At 37.5% G+C, this 22,074-nt stretch overlaps 1 protein-coding gene across 1 annotated transcript in view; it reads right to left on the minus strand.

Moving 5' to 3' along the window:
- Positions 1-528: 528 nt before the first annotated feature.
- The window catches only part of PLCL1 (phospholipase C like 1 (inactive)), a 415,950-nt gene continuing 394,404 nt past the window's right edge, over positions 529-22,074 (minus strand). Inside the window, 1 exon segment of the mRNA XM_020993598.2 lies at positions 529-2,349. Within this exon segment, the coding sequence (XP_020849257.1) occupies positions 2,167-2,349 (183 nt within the window). The 3' untranslated portion in view covers positions 529-2,166.

Below are 22,074 nucleotides of genomic sequence, written 5' to 3' on the forward strand. Positions count from 1 at the left end.
GATATGTCAAACTTTAGATGTGCTAAGTATTAAAACAGAAATTATGAAGCAGAATCCCTTGAATAATACAAATCGATCTTATTTAAAGACTATTCTTACCTGGGTCAGTATTAGGTATTTGGAGTTGTTAATGAAATATTTTGAGGCCACTGAGGCACCATTTGGTCTAAAAAATTTTCATTTATATAATAAAATGTCCCATCTTAATTTATCCCCTATCATAGCTGACCCTCTGAGAAACATTATTTTTATAAGCCAGATATTCGACAGATGCCCACTTGCTTCCATTTAGTTTTTCAATTAATTCACTAAAGAAAAACAGGTCAAAGGTTTTTTTTCATATCTTTACTCTCTCAGTAATGTGCAACATGAACATAATTTTAAGAAGAAGTCAGAATAACTTAACACACTAGCAATATTAGATTTTAAGATAGGCAAACTTTCAACAATTACCTTCCATTAAATTCAAAAAATTAGCACATTTGTTAATCAAATTAATTAAGTAGCTTTTCAAAATAAAAGCAATGCTTTAAATAAATATATTCTTTTTATAACCATAGAACATATCGTTCTGTCGGAGATAACATACATATTACACTCAAGTACATTATCAATAAGATGGAATAATAACAATGATACAGATTCTACCATGGTAGGAGCCTAATTTGTCTCTTCATTGACCTATATGTCTTCTGATGTGTGCCAAAAGTGCCTTGAAGTTTGTTATCTCTCAAAAATTATCCCACTGTTAGACACCTGTACCACTCATTGTGCCCTTTTAGCTGGGTATGGCACCGTACACCCTTGTAACTTCTGCTACTGGGGAGGGTGAGGCTAGTGGGTTGCTTAACTAGGAAGTTTTAAGCTGCAGTAGGACTAAAGGCAATCAGAAAACCACACGAAGTCCAGCACCAATATAATGAATTTCTTGAGAGATCTGCCACTAAGCTATCTAAGGAGGGATGAATTGGCCTGGGTTGGAAATGGAGTAGGTCAAAGCTTCCATGATAATCAGCAGTGGGACAGGCCCAAGGGTGGCGCTAAACTTCCAGACTGGGCAAAATAGAGAGACCCAGTCTCAACAATAATAATGATGATAATAACATCCATAACAGTACCCCTTTACTTAGAGCTTTTTCTCACCTCCCTGGGCCTCAGTTTCCTCATCTGTAAAATAAGGAGGCTGGCCTAGATGACATCTAAGGGCCTTCCCATCTCTACAGCTACAATCCTAAAACCCTCAGAGCAATCGGGCACTCCTCATGAAAATTCCTATCAAGATACATTCTCTCAACGGGCCCCTACTGATCATACAAACCTATGACAAGGCTCATGGTTTATGAAGTTCTCTACAAATACCAACACTGAAATTTCAGAACCCCTGAATATTATTTCGGCATTAAAACCCTAATTGCAAACAGAGCTTTCACTATGTTACCGAGTCCCTAGTTGGTGGGCATTATTTTACTCATGATTGGCTTGTCCACTGAAGTCACATATGTTCACTAGTCTCAGGTGCATTACTTTCCTGAATTCTAATAAATGAATTTTAAAAAAATAAATTTCAAATAGCAATGGCTGAATGCAATGGCTTTGGTGATCTACCCATAAATTCTGCTGGTTTGTTGTCGTTTTTTATTGATTCCCATCAATACTATGATTCAGAGAATTTATTCTAATCTATATTTTAACCTATTGAAACATCTATCGGTAAATTTGGCTTCCTTTGACAATAATATACATTAAGAGATCTAAATTAAATGACAAAAGCAAGAAAGCAAAATAAGGTACAAGCCCAGTTACAAGAAATACTCTGGAATTTCAAAATTAAAGGGGGTGCTAGAAAATTGGGAGAGGAATAACTTAGTACATGGAGATGCAACATAGAATAGATTCTACACAATCTTTCTTTCCTTCATGTGCACACACGTGTGTGGACAAACACACAGAGCTCTGATGTGTTTAAAAACATGGCTACAAAAGAGTTTAACTTAGATAAATTAACCATAATTAAATACTGACATTGTGAAATAATTTGTGTACTCCCAACACCCTGTGGAGGGCATTCTTTGTGAATTCCTAAATGCTCTAAAAAAATAGTTTCAAGTCCTTGACCCAAAGGACAAGCCCAGTAGTAGTAGTAGTAGTAGTAGTAGTGCCTTGGGCTCAGAGCCTTCCATTCTCATCTCCAGTTTCCTTTTCTTCAATGGCCTCGAGGCTTCGCTTGCTCTTTGCTTCAGCACCACCAGCAGCTGCTTTGCTCAAACCACAGGATGAACATGCTAACTGTATCTGCTTCATGTTCTCCAGGGCCTCATTCTTGGCATTCTTCAACAGATCGCTTTGTCCCTGTACAGATGTGTAAATACGAACAAAGAAGAAACCAGGAGTGAGACATGATCTTTTCAATGTGAAATAATTCAAATTTTCTCATGCCGTTGCTTAAGTAAATGAATCACAGGCCCATTTTCCCTAAACATATATCCCATATTATTAATAATAATAATATTAAAGTTTCAAACAGCACTAATCCCCAGCTCCTGCAACACTCTCCCTCCTCTATTCTACCTACTGACCTCTCTTAGCTTCATTTAGGTCCCAACTAAAATCCCTTCTTTTATTGGAAGCCTTCTCCAATCTTTCTTTATTCTAGTACTTTCCCCCTGTTAATTATTTCCTCTTTTAACCTGTATAAGCTTGCTTTGTATGTATTGCTTCCATATTTTCTCCCCCATTAGATTGTAAGCTCCTTGAGGACAGGGACTGTTTTTTGCCCTTTTTTTGTATACCCAGTGCCTATCACAGTGCCTGGCACATAGTAGGCACTTAATAAATGTTGATTGATTGAGACTCAAGTTACTCTGTGTGTGTATGCGCTTTTATAATTTGTCTGTATCTACAGATATACATACATAGACACACATGGCTTTATATTACATATGCATATGTGCATATATATCATGCACGTTTAGTATATGTACATACTGTGTATATATAATATGTGTATATATAATATGTGTATATACATATATGTATATTGGTATATAATGTATACATTATGTATGTATGTGCATTTGATATGCATATTGTGAGTGTTTGGTATTGTTTGTCCTTCATTCTCGAAGAGGACTTGCAAGTGAATTGGATTTAAGTGAGGGAGGGCTGTGCAAAAAAGGAAAGTCACCAGCCTCGCTTTCTCCTCCAGAGCCATGGCAAGATATAGATCGGGACAGCTGGAGATGCATCCCCCTGGATGAAGTGGGAGACGTTGGCTCATGTCTTTCCCAGGTCTCAGTTTGATTGAGACAAAACCCATTCAGTGAATAAGGATAGGTAAGAAATGAGGCAGAGAATGTTTTGGGCATAAAACGTGTGTGACACATATATAACACACATGTACACATATATAAATATACATATAATGTGTATGTTATATTGTGTTTGATATATAGTGCATTGGATATATATTACATGTGATACATTTAGTATGTGAGATATATATATACACATATGTGTGTTTGATATATTATGTGATATACATACAGTGTATTTGGTATAGATTATGTCTGATATACTTATGTGTTTGAGAGATATATAGTATATTTGGTATAGATTATGTTTGAGATATCTGTATTATGTGTGTTTGAGCGAGATATATAATGTATATTTGAGATATATTGTATATTTGATATACATATGCATCATGTGTTAGATATACATATATCCTATATGTCTGGTATATTTTATGTGTGCTTGATATAGCTCATGTGCTTTATATGTAGTGTTGTCTTATATATCGTGTGTGTTTATGTCATGTATGATACATCATGTGTATTTAATGTATCGTATGTTTGAAATATTGTGTGTTGACACATACTGGGTGTTTTATAGATAAAATGTGTTTGATATGTCATATGTATTTGATTGATATAGATATATAATGTGTGTTTGATATATATATATATATAGTATGTTTGATACATATATTGTGCATGTTTGATATATACTATGCATGTTTGATAACAAATAAATAATGCATTCGATATATCACATGTGATATATAAAATGTGTGTTTGATATATATAGTATGTGTGTTTGACATATATATAGTGTGCATTTTATATATACTATGTATGTTTGATATTTATAATTATTGTGTTTGATGTATTGTTTTATGTATAAAATGTATGTTTGATATACATATGTATGTTTAATATATGTGTATACATATACACGTACACACATATATAAAATATCCCATAAATCTTCCACCCTACTCCTGCTCCAATGCCTCGCTATAATATTGATCCTAGGTTCTAAAAATGTATACCTATCCATGTTTATCCATGTCATTAGGCATGACAGTAGGACTTTAGTGATAGATAGATAGATAGATAGATAGATAGATAGATAGATAGATAGATAGGTAGGTAGATCGATAGGTAGATGATAGATTGAAAGAAAGAACAGGTAGATTAGGTAGATATAGATAGATACACACACACACATGTTTTATAGAGACAGAGAGAAAAGGAGAGGGGAGACAGACATGAGGAGAGAGGCAATGTGGCATAATGAACAGAGGATCTCAGAATATGGAACTACTTTGTTCATAAGATTGTAAGTTACAAACAGGTGCCTAACTTTGTTGTTAAGGAAGTTTCTTGTACTTTAACAATCTCTGATTTCATTTGTTATTTCTCTGACTGGAGCAATTGGAAGTATCCATTCCTCATACACACAAGGCCACCCCCTCTGTGCCTTAGGAGACCATTTAATGAGCTGTTGTAGCTAAAGAATCATCCTGTGCGCAAACCCCTTGTGATGAGCCTCTGAACTTACCTTTGCAGGTGTACATCCTTTGATCAAAAATCAGTGGGAACTTCAATATCTATTAGGGAATCTATATGGCCCAGTGGATAGAAAGTGCCAGGCCTAGGAGTCAGGAAAACCTGAGTTCAAATGTGGCCTCAAACACTCATTAGCTATGTGACCCTGGGCAAGTCACTTCACCCTGTTTGCCTCAGTTTCCTCATCTGTAAAATGAGCTGAAGAAGGAAATGGCAAACCACTCCAGTATCTTTGCCAAGAAAACCTCAAATGGTGTCACAAAGAGTTGGACGTGACCAAAAAACAACTGAATAGCTACAACCCACATGTGTTCTGACCCCAGAGTCATCTCCACAAAGAGAGATATTGGAATAGAACTTTCATGGATACTTACATGTATTCTTATACATACACACACAAACACGTGTATATATGTGTGTATATATTTTATTTTTATTTATATTTATACATATATATTTGTGAAAGATACACTCTACATATTTTAAATAAATGCAACTAATTTTAACAATGCCTTTAATGTGATTTGGATTGCAGAGAAATATGCAGTGAGGTACACTGGATAAAATGCTGGGTTTAGAGTCAGAATAAGTGGGTTTAAATCCCAGTTTTTATGCTTAGCTGTGTGGGCAAGCCTACATTCTGGGCCTCAGTTTCCTCATCTGCAAAACTGAGATGATTCCTACTCTTTCTACTTCATGGTGTTTGTTGTAAAGAAAGCTAATTGTTTTTTTTTAAAAAAAAGGTATCTTACAAATATGAGCTAGTATTTTTATTTAACCACTATTTCTTTGAACAAAAAGTTTTCCCTTCACCCACTGAGTCAAGACCCTAGTTCAGGCCCTCGGGATTATTAGATTTCTTAAGGATTACCTAGCTTCCAGCTCTTACCTCCACAGGGCTCACAAACCAATTCTGACAAGCTTCTGTGGCTCCCTATTGCCTCTAGAATCAACTTCAAACTCTTCTGTTTGATATGTAAAGCTATTCACAATCTCCAGCCAATCTTTCCAGACTGATTCCACATGACATCCTCTCATCTACTCCAGCCATACTTATATCCGACTTACCTTTCCCCAAAGACAGCATTATAGACAGGAAGACCTGAGTTCAAATGTGACCTCAGATACTAGGTGTGTGACCCACAGGGTTATCTTCACAAAAATGTATTGGAATAGAACCTTCATGGATATCCACATGTATTCATATGCATACACACACACACACCCACACACACACACACCACACACACACACACACACACATGCAGGATGTCCTTCATGCATGAGCTACCCTCCCTCCTTCTCCTCTGCCTCTAAGAATCCTTAAGTCCTTATACACCTTGGCTAAAGTAATGCCTCCTAGACAAGGCCTTTCCTGATGCCCCCCAATTATTAACACTTGTCTTCCCCATACACAGGAAATTACTTCGCATTTAAAAAATATATATGTATATGTATGTATGTATATATGTATATATGTGGATATATACATATATTTTGTATTTACTAAACATGTTGTTTCCTCCCAATATGACCCAATATGAGAGGCTAAGGACTGTTTTCTCTCTCTGTCTCTGTCTCTGTCTCTCTCTCTCTCTCTCTCTCTCTCTCTCTCTCTCTCTCTCTCTCTCTCTTTGTACTAGCTCGATGCTAGCAAAGAGGAGACACAATAAATGCTTGTTGAGGCAATGTGGAATTATAGAAAAAGTGCTGGACATAGAGTCAGGAAGATCTGGGTTCAAATCCCACCTCGTACACTTACTAGGTGTGTGACCCCAGGCAAATCACTTAGTCTCTTTATGCCTAGGTTTCTTCTTCTATAGAATGAAGGGATTGGACCCAGTGGCCTCTAAATTCTCTTCCAGCTCTAAATCTATGCTCCTCTGATGCTATGAACTGAATTGAATTCCTCTAGAATGTTTCTCAACAGTAAGATTAGTCAGAGCCCTTGCCTCAATTGTCTTTGCATCCACACCTATTCCAAGCGTTAAGTGTTTATAGAAGCCAAACTGCATAGATAATGAGAACATACATATACTGATTTCAAACAAAGATATCTCTCATGCATGGACTGCTGCAAAATGCATTCAGAATAAACTCCCTAAATTCTTTGATTAATCAGTTTCCTAAATACAGAATATTCTCAGAAGAAAGGATAGTGTCATATTTCCAGTGAATGCTGAAGCACACAAGACACCAAAATCTATATTACACATACATATTTTCTCCCTACCATCCATTAGCATCTAATCTTTCTAGCACTTCTTAATTACAAATTAATTGACCACTGCATCACCAGAATTTTATCTTGGCCACCAATCAGCACTATGTACACTCAAGCACCAGACTGTGCCAGTTCTGGTAAACAGAAGTCGGTTTCTCTAGAAAACAATAGCAAATTGGGGGAAACAATTTGTACCAGCTCACAAGAACATGACAGCATCACCTCCTGATAACCCAGGAGACAAAACGTCCTTGCTGCATAACACAGGGAGAAAAAAATAGAAAACGCAGAAGCTAAAAGAGGAAGAATAAAGTCAGTCAATACTAATGACATGCTAGCTACGATTAAGCATGAAGCACTCCTGCCAGAATTTTAATGCCTTTTTGTAAGAGGAGCAAAGAGACATCAGGCCATATCTCAATAGCCAAAGAATGACAATTAACTAACTGCCCCTTCTTCCTTCCCCAAACCTACTCCTAACTCCTGATAATATTTGAACTTAAGCTAAATGGTCAAACAGATACAAGTACCATTTGCTCACCCCAACTTATTCTCCCCTTTTACTGGCTGCCTCTCCTTTCTTGCAGCATGAACCCTAGGATATGCTGTCCCTCATCAAAAAAAGAAAAATGCTGTTATAAATAAAGTGTGCACGTGGAGCAGTTCTTTTTGTTAATGATCTCCTTGGGATATATATCTATCATGAAACTCTATGGGTCAAAAATTTTGGACATTTTAGTGACTTTATTTGCAAATTTCCAAATTATTTTCCAGAATGTTTGTACCAATTCAGAGCTCCACCAACAATGTATTAATGTGCCTGTCTTTCCACCTTTCCAATATTGACTATTTCTGTCTTTTGACATCTTCTGTGATATGTAATCCCAAATGTACTGTCATTGTGGCATTCCTATTTTACTATCTCCCTAATGTGATCCTCAACATGGCTATTTGAAAACATCCTTATCTTTAAGCCCCTAATCCCACAACCTACCTCCATCCATGAGAACAACCTTACTGAATAGATTAAGGGCATCCTATATGAGTATTCCTATACCCACTCCTCTGCATCCCATAACTCCTTTGTTTTGTTTTGTTTTTTTCAAGGCAAGGTCATCCTATTTAGGTAACTAGGTGGCACAGGGAATGTGCTGTATCTAGAGTTAGAAAGACCTGAGTTCCAATTTAGTCTCAGACACTAACTAGCTGTGTGAACCTGAGCAAGTTGCTTTACCTCTGCCTCAATTTCCTCATCTGTAAAATAGGGATGATATCTGCCAGGACTGTTGTGAAGATCAAAAAAAGATAATAATTGTAAAGAGCCTAAAATAGTTCCTGGCACATAGCAAGTGCTATATAAACGTTAGTTTTTGTTATCTCACTCAAGTTGAAAGTCCAGTAGTCACTAATGGGCTCAATCTCATTGCTAATAATCATGGAAGCTTTGACCTGCTTCATTTAAGACCTGAGCTAATTCACCCTTTCTCCATGTCCCCAGGGGTTGCTATGTGGCTCCATGTCAGCAAAGGCTAACCACATTAGTGCCAGACTTAGCAATGACATGTGATCGACTTTGGCCCCACAGAAGCTCACAGCTCTTGAATTCCAACAATTCACCAGTCTCAGCCTCCCCCATTTCAAGAATTACAGGCATTCATCACCACACCTGGCCTCTATGTCTTTTTCTATTTTATCTTCCTTCTTCTTGCCAAAGTTGAGGCCATCAACTGTCCCCTTGATCCCTTCCCCTGGGGTCTCCACTGGGCCTTTGCTCCATCAGGCATCCACTTTCATGAACTCATCTTCACTCTTTATCTTTCTACTGGCCCTCGAAGAAGCAAGAGGCTAAGAAGAAAGAGGGGGAGAAGAAGAAAGAGGAGGAGGAGGAGGAAAAGGAGAAGCTTTTTTTGACCCTGCAGTTACCTAAAACTGTCATCCTACCTCTTTCTTCCCTTTCACTGCCAAATTTCTAGAAATAGTGCTCTACATATTCCCTTCTTCTACGTTCTCAAAGTTCCCTCCATCTCCTCAGTCCCTTGCAATCTGCCTTCTGCTTATAATATGCTCCTGAAACTGCTCTTCACTATGCTTCAACAAACATAGGCTAGAGTTTTGCAGTCTCACCCTGGCACTTCTAGCTTCTGTGCATTTACATATGCATCTTCCATCCCAGAACAGGCTCAGTCATCATCTACTGAAATCTCTCCTCATCCAGGTCCCAGCTCAGGTGCCACATGGGCTCCTCAAGGAATCTCAGTGTCTGAAGGTAGGCCATCTAGCACAAGCTGCATCTGAACAAGAATACCACCTACAATATTCCCAACAAGTACTTATCCAGTGTCTGTTTGAAGTCCTCTTACCACTTTGGGGCAGCTCTAATTAATAGTGAATATTTTTCATTGTTCTTGTTCAGTCATTCAGTCATATCCAACTCTTCATGAACCTGTATGGGGTTTTCTTGGCAAGTATACCGTAGTGATTTGTCATTTCTTTCTCCAGTTAGTTAAGAAAAATAGAGATGAAGTGACTTGTCCAGGGTCACACAGCTAGTAAGTGTCCAAGACCAGATTTGAACTCAGGTCTTCCTGAGTCTAGGCCAAAAGCTTTATCCACTGAGTTATCTAACTGCCTCTTTTATGTTTTCTTACAGCAGTCTTACTAGATACAAGCCATAATTCTATCTCATTGAGATCTTTTGGGATCCTGAGCCTGTCATTAATATATTAGTTCTACTTCTCCACTTCTTGTTATCTGCAAACATGATAAGCATGCCATCTGTCTCTGCCTTTATATTAAACAGTACAGGACCAAAGACATATACAGACTCATTCTACTATAGACTTCCTTCCAAGTTGACAATCACTCATGAAGGACTATTCTTTGGATTACTTTATTCAATGAGCTTCAAACTAAGCTGATTATATTTTTATCCAGCCAACATCAGCCATCTTGTCCACAAGGACATCATGTGAATTAGAGACAGAGATGAGATAGAGATGATAGTGACAGAGATCATAAAGATAGAGATAGATGGGTATTGACCTCAGCTAAAATTAGAGATTTTTGCTGGGCTTTATGTTTTGAGGTCCCACCTGTCTCTAGAAGCAGAAGATACAGCATTTTCACACAAACTTTTCTTAGTTCTACTGTATTTTTGTCTAGTTTATGCCCTTCTTCATCCCAGCTCTATTTGGGCTAAACTGGTTCTTTGTTTCTAGCCAATGAACTCATGAGACAAAGCTGTCAGTGCCACAAGCTTTCTAGTACCATTTTTCTCCAATAGTTAGCTCTGGTTATAGAGGACTAGGCCTTGATGGGTTCCTTCTTCCTTTAAGCTCCTTTCTTCTGCCTGCTCTTCCTTTATACTTCATAGATGAATCCTTCTCAACTATCTGGCCATGGCTTCAAGATGGAGCCTTGTCCTTGCCTCTTTGAAATACCTTTCTCCCCTCAGGCTTCAGGATGCAAAAAGTTTGAAGTCACCTCAATAACCATTCCTAGGGGTTTAAGGTTCCAGATCCTTAAAATGTCTGACTCTCTTAATGTTGGCCTAAGCTAAACATCCTGACTGTTTAAAATATTTCACTTGTTTCCTATAACAGTTGGCATGATCCTTATTTGTGAAAGTGACTTCTCTATCTAAAGTCCTGTAGATCAGGGAATATTAATCTGGGTTTCTGGATCCCTTGGTCTGTGGATAGATTTCAGGAGATGTATGAATTTGCATGGGAAATTTAGCATTTCCTTTAAAACTTAAAAACATCATTCTGAAGTGTCCATAGGCTTCATCAAAGTACCAGAGGATTCCATATCACTGAATGGTTAAAAACTCCTCTGTAGATAGATAGCCGAGCCTCTTCCTTTCTGGAAGCTATAAGGTTTGGGAACCAATCAATCTAAGGCACCATATTTCCATCCCCAGCTTCAAGTCCCTAAGATTCACTTAACAAGGGATTCCCTTTTCAAGCTAAACTTCTCTTTCTATCCCAATTCTCATACCTCCTGGAGGCCCTTCCATCAGTTTCTAGGTTCTGAGCCTCCAATGATTTCTAAACACACCAGAAACAGCCAGAGTCCAATAAAGTATGGACACTTTTGCTTTATTCCGCTGATTCTCAGCCTTCTACTTGGAACCTTAGTTTCTGGGTCGTAGCTCAGGACTCTTTTATGGGGAAATTACTTTTGGGACTCCAGCTTTAAACAATGACAATACAACATGAATTACTCATAAAATTAATACTCAAAAGTAAATAATTTACCACTCCCAATATCAGCATCATCTGGAAACAGTAAATTATATCAGCCCTAAATATTGATTATTTACATTTTTCCAAAGCTTGAGAAAATAGAATATAGATATCCTCTGTGTATAACTATATATGTTGATTATTCCCCCAAAATGAATATAGAAAAATGGATGATGGATATCATTTTAGCAATTGAGAAAAGAAATTTAAGAAATTTAAGTTGGGTCCCAGATAAGAATGTGTACCTCATCTCCTTCCCCTCTTTGAAGAGGTGGGGAACTGTGAGTATGAAACATTATATATACTATCAGACATGATTAATTGGTCTGGCTTAAGTACTATTTTTTTCCTATTTTAAAAAATATTTTGTACAAGGAATGATTCACTGGGAGAGAAGGGGAAGATTCAGAAAGGAAGATAATACAAAATCAAAATAAATCAATAAAAATAAGATTTTTCAAAATAAATATATTCACTGAATATGATAAGAATGCAATGAAACATATTTAACAAAAATAAGCCTGAGAAGAAAGTGAATAATGAACTTGACTTAGTTAATATGTAGATGATTTTGAATAGTTCCCAAAAGCACTTTAATATCAAAGAAATAAATCTTCTCTCTCCCTGTTTCTTATTCAACTAATACTTTGCATTTTGATTCTCTCTTCCCCTAAGAAGCAAATGCATAAACAATGGAACCTTGATTTACCTGAAGGACCTGCTTGTCTTAAAACTTTTCATGTCTGGTTAACTATGTTGGGGATGGGGGTTGGGGGGGGGGAAATGGAGTCAGGAAGAGGAAGTTTAAGCAAAAAGTTATTATTGATAATCCAGCTCACCTCCTACATTATTGAATATGATTATGCTGAACACAACTGAAAGTGTTAAGTTGTACAAATGCAATGTTTTTGAAACTCAAAACATCCAAACAGAATTCATCATCATCCATCCTAAACCCGACACTACCATCCTCCTAAATCACCTAGATTTGTATAAGTTCAGGAGTCACCCTAGACTTTTCTCCCAACTTCCATATTCAATCATTTGCCAAGTCTACTCAATTCTTCTTTCATATCCCTTTTTTCAAACCTATTCCCTTCTCTCCCCTCTGATAGGCAAAGCCCTAATTAGGTCCCTTCCATTCTAATAAACCTTCTTTAGGAATGGGGGGGAGGGGAGAGATAGATTCTTCCTTGAAGTTCCTTTGCTTAGCACAATGCCAAATACACAGTGATTGGTTAATTGATTGAGTTAAGCTCTAAGAATGAGTTAAACTCTTGAAGACCTTCTTAACTCAAAGATTTTATTTGTACTTCTCTTAGAACATATTCTGGAAGTTGTCTCATTGCAACTTGCAATACTATACTAGTAAAAATAATTACTAGCATTTATATAGCTCTTTAAGGTTTGGAAAGTATTTTATACATATTTTATTTATTCTCACAACAACCCTGGGAGATAGATATTTTTATTATTCCCATTTTACAAAGGCGGAAACTGAGGCAAACAAAGGTTACATGACTTGCACAGAGTAATACAGTAAATATCGGAGGTCAGAATGGAATAAAAGTCTTCCTGACTCTACAAGCACTCTACCCACTGCACCACATGCCTGTCCCTTTATTACTATGATTCCCAAAAACATTATCTTACTATACTCTGTTTAGAAGGGTTTGTAACAGGGCATTGACCTTTTAGGGAATAGAGGAAGAAAGGTGCTTCCTCCTTTCAGAGCCCACTATCCCTGCGTCCAGACCTGAGGTCCTCCAGAGAGATGAAGGGCTCTCCCACTGACTTCCTTCCCTCACAACTCCATGGGCTGGGATTCTCTAAGGGACAAAATGCCTTTTCCCCTGCTGGAATTTCACCAACAATAGGACTGTCTCTGAAACTTTGCCACTTCCCAAACAACAACACAATTTGCCCCAGGCCCAGTTTTAGCTAATTAGGGCCTTAATTTACCCACTTTAGCTGACCATCCCCCATACTTGGAATGTAAGTCTTTCTCATCTCCATTTTTCAAAGCCCTTCTCTTTCTTCCAGGCTCAACTCAGGTAACACCTCTTCTATGACATTTGCCTCTATCAGGCCACCTCAAATAGCCCTAAAGGCCTTTGTCTATATCTCTTTTAACTCCATTACACCCAACCACATCTTATCTGTACACTTGCCATATACCTCCCAGTAAAATATATGTCCCTTTACAGCAGAGACTGCCTTGTTTAAAAAAAAAAAAAAGGTATTCCCAGCACCTAGCAAATATGATTTACACAGAGTAAAGATTTCAATAAATGGTTGTTTAATAGCCTAACTGGTTTCTCTACATCCTCAAATCCATTAATGCAACACTCCCAGATGAATCTTTCTGGTACTAAGCTCTGATTACATCATTCTACTGCTCAAAAACCTTCTGAAACCTGCCTAATAAAATCTAAATTCCTCAGTTTGTCATCCAAAGTCCTTCACAGGGCAACTATAAAGTGCAGTGAATAGAAAACTAGGCCTGGAATCAGGAAGATCTTAAAAATTCAAATTTGGCTTCAGATACCTACTAGCTGTTTGACCCTGGGCAAGTCCCTTAACCTGTTTGCCTCAGTTTCCTCATCTGTAAAATGGGGATAATAATAGCACCTACATCCCAGAGTTGTTGTTAAGGATAGAATGAGATATTTAGAAAGTGCTTAGCACATTGCCTGTCACATAGTAGACTCTATGTAAGATTAGCTATTTAATCATTATTATTATTATTATTATTATTATTATTATTATTATTATTATTATTATTATTAGTCTGAGGCTCTTGGACTAATCTCACACTAATCCTTTTCATGTCTTCTATAATTCCTTCCAAAAAGGACCACTCCATGCCCTCTGAAAGAGTTCCATGTTTTCCCATCTCTGTGCCTTTGGTGGCTTTGTTGAGCTAAATTGTTATGGAATTCCAGATCTGGAATTTCAGATTTCAAAGTTCAGACAAAATGTCACCTCTATTAAATCTTCTCTCCTCCAGGGTCAGATGTTCCTTCTCCCTCTTAAAAGCTTTCATAGCACTCTTTGACTCTCTTTCCTTATTGATGATGTTCATCAAATCATAAACTTTGAGCCAAAAGGAACCTTAAAAGTCATGAAGTCCAATACCTTTATTTTACAGAAGAGGAAATTAAGGCTGAAAGGAGTTAACTATCATTGTCCAAGGAATCATAAATGGCTGTGGCAAAGTCTGAATTCAAGTTTTCTTGGCTCAAAGCCCAATGCTCCATCCACTGTGCCACCATTCAAATCAACTCAATTCAACATTTATTCAAGCATTTATTAAGTACCTCCTATGTGTAACATCCTAAGCCAGATGCCGAAGATACAAAAAGAAAAGTGGCAATGTCCCTGCTCCCCAGGCACTAATATTCTCCTGGAAAGTTATAGCACATACACAGGGAAAAGCAGAGTTGACATCAATCCAAAATAATCTCAGTTGAGGAAAAGGACTAATGATCAGGGATGTCAGGAAACATCTCATGAAGGTTACAGCACCTGAGTGGGATCTTGGAGGGAGCTTAAGATTTTCAGAGGTGGAGGTGAGGAGGGAGATAATGCCAGTCAGATTTCAGGACAGCCTATGGAAAAGAGCTAAGGCAGACACAGAATGGCATGTATGACTGTAACATTGAATGTGTGAGAGGAGCTGGGATATCTACTCTTTCCTACTAGATAGTAGGAAGAGTAAGCCCCTTTAGGACAGGGATTGTGTCCTCTTCTGGTCAGTGAGGGTAGAATGGTGGATAGAATACTGTACTTGCAGTCAAATCATAGGTTAAAATCCCCACCTCCAACACCTAACTACTTGTGTAACTGTGGGCAAGTCACTTATATAATATATGTGAAGCTCTTTATAAATCTGAAGTGCTCTATAAATGTGAACTGTTCATTCCTATTCTCCTGTGATTCCTCCACAATGCCTACCACACGTGCCTCACACACTGGCATCCACTAAATGTTGTGCTAAAACTCACTGAAGTAAAAGGCAAAAGATTTATAAGATCTGAAGAGAAATCTAGAATTCTATAGACCCTGCTCCCTCACCCTACATGCTGCTTTGGGCACATGACTTTACTGAATAATATACCATGATCTATGTCAGATAAAATAGTTCCCAGAAAGATTCAGATGATTGAGAGTAACTAGCCCTCAAAGATCTCTTGGAGACTAAATAAAATTTGTGATCCACAACTCAAAATGAGACCAGTAGTGCATAACCAAACATTTCAGATATAAACACTTTATAAATACTTTAGCCCCTTTCAAATAAATTATTGGCTTTATCCTATGTATACCAAGAATAGAAATTTTGAGTTCCTACCTGATGTTTTAATCTGAGCCAAATTTCTAAGAAACTGAATACATGAAAAAATATTACTGTACAATGGATCACAAGAAAAATACATGAAGATGACATTTTTGTCAGTAAACATTTGATATTCTAGATTTTTTTCATGAAAATCAGAACTATATACATGTAACTTTACAGGGGAGTGGTGGAAATTGAAAGATGGAGACTGGTCAATATGAGTGGGCAATTGTCAGTTCTCATTTCAAAGATACTTCATGGAAATCCTTCAGAAAAACAAACAAGGGAAGTAATGCAGACTTAAATATCAAGTTAATTTTCAGTGCCATGTTAATTTTTAAATGACGTCCATTAATATGAGTACTTATCCAATTAATAACTCGTATCTCTTGAATTGTGAAAGACTTGTGGTTTTGACACATAGTGTGAATTCCTAAAGGCTGAGGACAATCAAGCTGGCTCCCTCTAGTGGTTATACAATGAGTGCTACACAATGGTACTCAAACTTCATAGATATGAATAGTGGACAATCAATGAAAGCCAGTGATTTGGGTTTAAAGCAAGGTCTTTAAGAAAGAAATCTAGCCCATAAACCCCAAGATATCTTGCAAGGTTTCAGTGATCACAATTTACATTCCTTTGGGCAGAGCACCAGCAGGTAAGGGTATTATACCCTATGTGGAAAGAGGAAGGAAGAGAGGAGAGGAGAGGAGAGGAGTTGGGTCCCTAGTGGGGCAGCTAATACTACTCACAGGTTGTTGTTTATCCTTTGTTCTAGAAGAGGACCATGACATCATTCTCGAAGAGGACTTGCAAGTGAATTGGATTTAAGTGAGAGAAGGCTGTGCAAAGTCACCAGCCTCACTTTCTCCTCCAGAGCCATCTGGGCCCAGTGGTAAGATATAGATCAAGATGACTGGAGATGTCCCTGGATGCAGTGGGAGAACTTGGCCTTTTTAAGCTAAGTGAGCCTGAAAGTGAGAAAGATATCTTAGGATTTTCAGGCTAGATTTCTTTCTTAAGGACCATGCCTTAAACCCAAATCACTCTGGCTCTCATTGATTGGCCAATAATAGGTCCCAGCCCAAGCCCCACCTGGTCATCCTTTGGGCTCTGATGGCTCAGAGTGAAATTGTTTCTGTCTTGGCCAGAAACCCTGAGGGTCTTCCCCTCCTGGATTGATTTTTTTTTTGACTAGGTAAAACAGGCCACTCTGCCTCATTTCTTATCTAGCCTTAATCACTGAAAGGAGTTGCTTCAGTCCAACTCAGACCTGGGAAAGACATTAGCTTAAAAGGGCCAAGGTCTCCCACTGCATCTAGGGCCATCTGTAATCATCCTGATCTTCATCTTGCCACTGGGCCCAGATGACTCTGGAAGAGAATGTAGGCCAGTGACTTCGCACAGCACTGCCTCACTTAAATCCAATTCACTTGCAAGTCATGGCATCTTCCCAATGCCAAACAAGAAGATATGAATGAGAATGAAATGGGGAAGGAGGTGGTTAGGAGGTAGAAGGAGTCATTAGAATCTGTGAAACTACTAGTACTTCAAAAAATTGTAATTTAATCAGTGTTGTGGGCGCTCCTTCCACCAAAGTAGATCGCAACCTCCCACTCTAGCCCCCCAAACTTAGTAAATGGCCTTTCATAAGATTCTGAGAATAAAAGTATATAACCTTGCAACCAATACAGTGATGAGTCTATGACAACTTAGCCAATTCAGACAACAACAAATACATGGTTCTGTAGTCAAGTCCTTATGGAGCTGAATAGGACTTATCAGAGCTTGTGCTAGGCTGGGATAGCCTTCAAAATACCCCAGTGATGGTAGTTAGTTGTTGTCCTTCATTCTCCAAGAGGACCAAAATGACATCACCATGTTGGAGTCAAGACACAAAGAATCATCAGAATATACCACTATTAACACTTCACACTTATATGTTGCTTTACAAGGTATTTTCTTCACAGCACTCCTGTGAGGTGAGTATTAAAGGATTATTGTCCCCATTTTACAGATAAGGAAACTGAGCTTTGGAAAGGCTAAGTGACTTGCCTAGGACTATCTTGAAACAAAAGTCTCCTGATTCCAAGTCCTGTGACCTTTCCATTATATCACATTTGCAACAAGGTGGCAAAATGGATAGAGTATGGAAGACTTAAGTTCAAATCTAACATGACACTCACTAGCTGGGTGACCCTCAGCAAGGCACTTAACCTCTGCTTGCCTCAGTTTCCTCAACTATAAAATAAGGATAATAATAGCACTTACCTCCCAGTGTCATAAGCATCAAATGAGATAATAATTGTAAAGTGCTTTAGCACATTGCCTGGTACATAGTAAATGCCATATAAAAGTTATTATTATTATTGCCTTCATCTGCATTTCGCAAGGATTCCTTGCTTCCTACACACTGTGACAACTTGGTTTGGAAACTATCATTTAGACACACAAAGAAAGAATATATTTCTGCATTCTTTTTTTTTTTGTGTGGCTAGGCAATGGGGTTAAGTGACTTGCCCAGGGTCACACAGCTAGTAAGAGTTATTTGTCTGAGGCCAGATTTGAACTCAGGTCCTCCTGAATCCAGGGCCTGTGCTCTATCCACTGTACCACCTAGCTGGCCCAATATTTCTGCATTCTTAACAGTCAACAGTGAAAGTATTCAGAAAGTTTAATATTTTTCCATTGATAATATTGGTGGTAGGTTTCATTTTCTTTAGCCCATGATTGCTAGAGCTATACGCTTTGCATTTCAAGCATTTCAACTTACTGGAGGGAAAGGATGGAAATAAAAGTCACTTGGGCACTTAAAAAAACAAATAGCCCTTTTTTAGCAGTAGAGCAAGGATCCAACCAGCAGCCAGTCATGGATAGGGTAGTGAAAATAAATACCATCATTCTTCATGCTGCCATAGAAACTTTCATTAGAGAATCTCAAAATATTTTAATGCCCCTTCCAAAGGGCTTGTTTCCATAATTATATCAGGATAACTAAAATGTTCTGTGTAAAACACAGAAGTGTTGCTCTTTTCTGGAAAAATTTTAAACAGCTGTTTCATTTGAGCAAGATGAAAAAGTAAAAATGATCTGGAATCATCTGTCACCCCCAAAGTTAATGGCAAACATTATCCTTTGCAACAAGCCTGTCATCTTTCTGAAGATACCATAAGCAATGTTTCTGTGAGCATGCTCTGTTTGGGAAGCCATCTGCTCGCTTTGGAAAGATGACTGCAAGTATAATCCACTTATAGAAAATGCCATCAGAATTGCTTCAACACCAGTGAGCTAAATGAGAGGGGGAAAATATCCAAGCTAAACTTTAGAAACATGATTAAATTGAAATAAGCATTATGAGTCTGCATAGTGATTCAGGTGCCCAGAACAATTTCCTTACCTCCTACTGATAAAAGAATCATTTTATGAACCAAAATGTCACTGCTTGTGTATTCTCACAGCTATTCTCTGCTTTTTTCTGCTACTAAGATATATGTGCATAAGGAGATGATGGAGATTAGTGGGAATACATCTACATACATAATTTATGTGTGTGTACACACACACATATACATATATATATACACATTCATATAAAACCACTCATCCTATGAACCAAAATAAGTTATATCTTGTTGATTCTCATAGTTATCTCACTTCTTTCTTCTACTTATCTATGTATATATGTATATATATATATATATATATGTATATATGTATATGTATATATGTATGTATATATGTATATAGAGAGACACATGCATGTGCATTCATATACTTACATCATACATATATTTATATATAAATATATATGTACACAATAAATCATGTATACAAACCATTCTATGAACTAAAATAAATCACCCTTTGTTGATTCTCAGTTATCTCTGCCATTGTTCTGTTAGATATAAATATAGATGTATGCATATGTTTCTACTTATATATGTATATACACATATATATACTCCCTGACATTTCCACCACAGTTCAAACCTGTGATTTCATTGGAGAAATTGCCCTACAGAGAACACTGACTCCACTAATGCAGATCAGTCGTTGTTCTGTAACTTGTGGTCTTAAAAGGTTACCTGGCACATTGAGAGGTTAAGTGAATTGCCCAGGGTCACACAAGCAGATGTGCAAGTGGGAGGACTTGAATCCAGGACTGGATATTTCTCCATCCTCTCTGAGTGTTCTTATGGAGATCCCAGAATTCAAAAGTTGGAATGTACCCCAGAGGTCATCTAATATGAGCCTTGTTTAAAGTGTGCTAAGAAATAACATTCAATTTCAACAAATTGGTAAAGCTATTTAGTTATATTTCAGATGAAATTTGAATATGTAAAACAAATACTTGTTAATGCAATAAAACATACTTTGAAACATTTTAGCAGCTAAAGGACTGGTTTTAGAGTCAAAGGACAAGACTTCAAATCCTGACTTTGATGTTTACTACCTGAAAGTGACCTTCGACAAGTCACTTAACAACCTCCCTAGGTCTTGGTTTCCCCATCTTGTAAAATGATCCTTCATTTTGTACTAAATGGCCCCTGAGGTCTCTCCTGGTTCAAAATCTACAATCCTATGATCAATACTCCATATGAATTTTCTCTGAATAATAAGTGGCCTTGAAAATTTGAATCTATATAACTGTTATGGTATATATGCCAAAATAATAAAGGAATATCTAGATGAGCCAACTAATGCAATATAAAATTGGGAAAGTTAACAACCCTAGAAAGATACTTTTCAAATGTACCTCAATCTTTTGGCTGTTGTTCAGTCATGCCAAATATATCACTGATGGCAACTATTGGTAATTCATATGAGAAGAAACTAATTCTCCAAAGTGCTCCTCAAAGCTATGCTAAAGAATGAATATGTCATCACAAAAGAAACCATTTACAATAACAGTGGTCAGCTAGCATCATGGTCTCAACTGATTACTCTGCTACAACATGCTCTGGACTTCAGAAGGTAAAGGAGTTCTAATGATAAGAAAAAAAGGTCGAGAAATTTCCTTTTACTTGAAAAAAAATTGTGAAGATGCCTTTAGCCAGGATCCAAGTCCGTAACACTTCTAAACAGATTGAGATGTCATCTTTTGAGGACATTTTATGGTCTGCCACTGGTAGCATAGTCAATGATCTGTGGGCACAAGTATATTCTTGACACTGAGTTAAATTTCACTTAGATTGAGTCATTAGCAATACCTGTATCAAAAGGGTAATTTTATTTAACCTGCTGCCCCACCCCAGTCCAGCCCCCAGGCACTTTTATTCTTAATACTTTTATCTGCTGCTAAAAGAAATGTTTGTCTTCTTATAAAGGTTTACAATGAGGAAGAAGCCCAATGTGTACCACCCATAGTTGCTGAATTGATGAGTTCCCATTAGTGAACACTGTTGGGCCCTCATATTTGGAAAGGTACTCTCTATTGCTTCAAAAAATATTATTCTGGGCTTCCTAAGTTATTTTTCTTTCTACCATTAAACTCTCCCCAAACATGGAACTTTCTTAACACTTTAAAGTTAAGATTCAAGCCATATACTGCATTAAATTAGAAGCTGTACTCATAAGATAAAAGCTTGATTTAACTTTCTCTCAGTGGACAGCATGGGTCATGAAGAGAAGCACTCATAACCCTAACTGGAAGTTCACAGCAGTAATATACTTTGCTCTAAGGCACACATGTCCACAGCACAGCTCCTGTTGTCTTTAGAAAACATACACGGTTAAATCCATCACTCAAGCTGTCACAACTTTCCCCCTGAAAATCATTTCAGGACTCTTTTGTTAGACCAACTTTTTAAGTAACTTTAAAAATTATTCCTATATAAATCTTCTGTATGTATGCCCCAGCCCTTGTAATAGTACCAGTCACATTTACTGGGAGCATCCCTACATTTCCCAAGCAAGCTTTGTAGCTTTCCTACTCTTGGTTATGTCACAAGGCCAAGAGGACTCAGGCTGTGTATTCAGAATTCCACACCTAGAGTCCATAGATATGTGTTCTAAGGTCCTTCTCCCCCCCCAAAAAAAAGGTAGTACAGTGGGAAAGTGGATAAAACACTAGGCTTGGAGTCAGGAAAATCTGAGTTCACATCCTACCTCTGACACTTACTAGCCATGTGACCTTGGACAAGTTATTAGACCTCGCCAGACCTCCAGTTTCTTCCTCTATAAAATGAGAGCACTAGACCTCTAAGGGTACTCCTGGCTCTAAACCTATTCCTTATGAAAACTGAAATAATAAGAACAAAAGGAGGAGTATTCTAAATTGCTTAAGATTAAATTTAAGCAATTGATGCCAAATTTCCTTTATGCACATGGACAGATGATTAATTTTATAACTATTGTAAATTGTTATCATAAATGATTTTCCTAAAAAGTATATTTTGAAATGTAAGAGAA

The sequence above is a fragment of the Phascolarctos cinereus genome, unplaced genomic scaffold (genome assembly GCF_003287225.1).
Source record: "Phascolarctos cinereus isolate Bilbo 61053 unplaced genomic scaffold, phaCin_HiC Scaffold_726;HRSCAF=1367, whole genome shotgun sequence".
Classification (NCBI taxonomy): Eukaryota; Metazoa; Chordata; class Mammalia; order Diprotodontia; family Phascolarctidae; genus Phascolarctos; species Phascolarctos cinereus.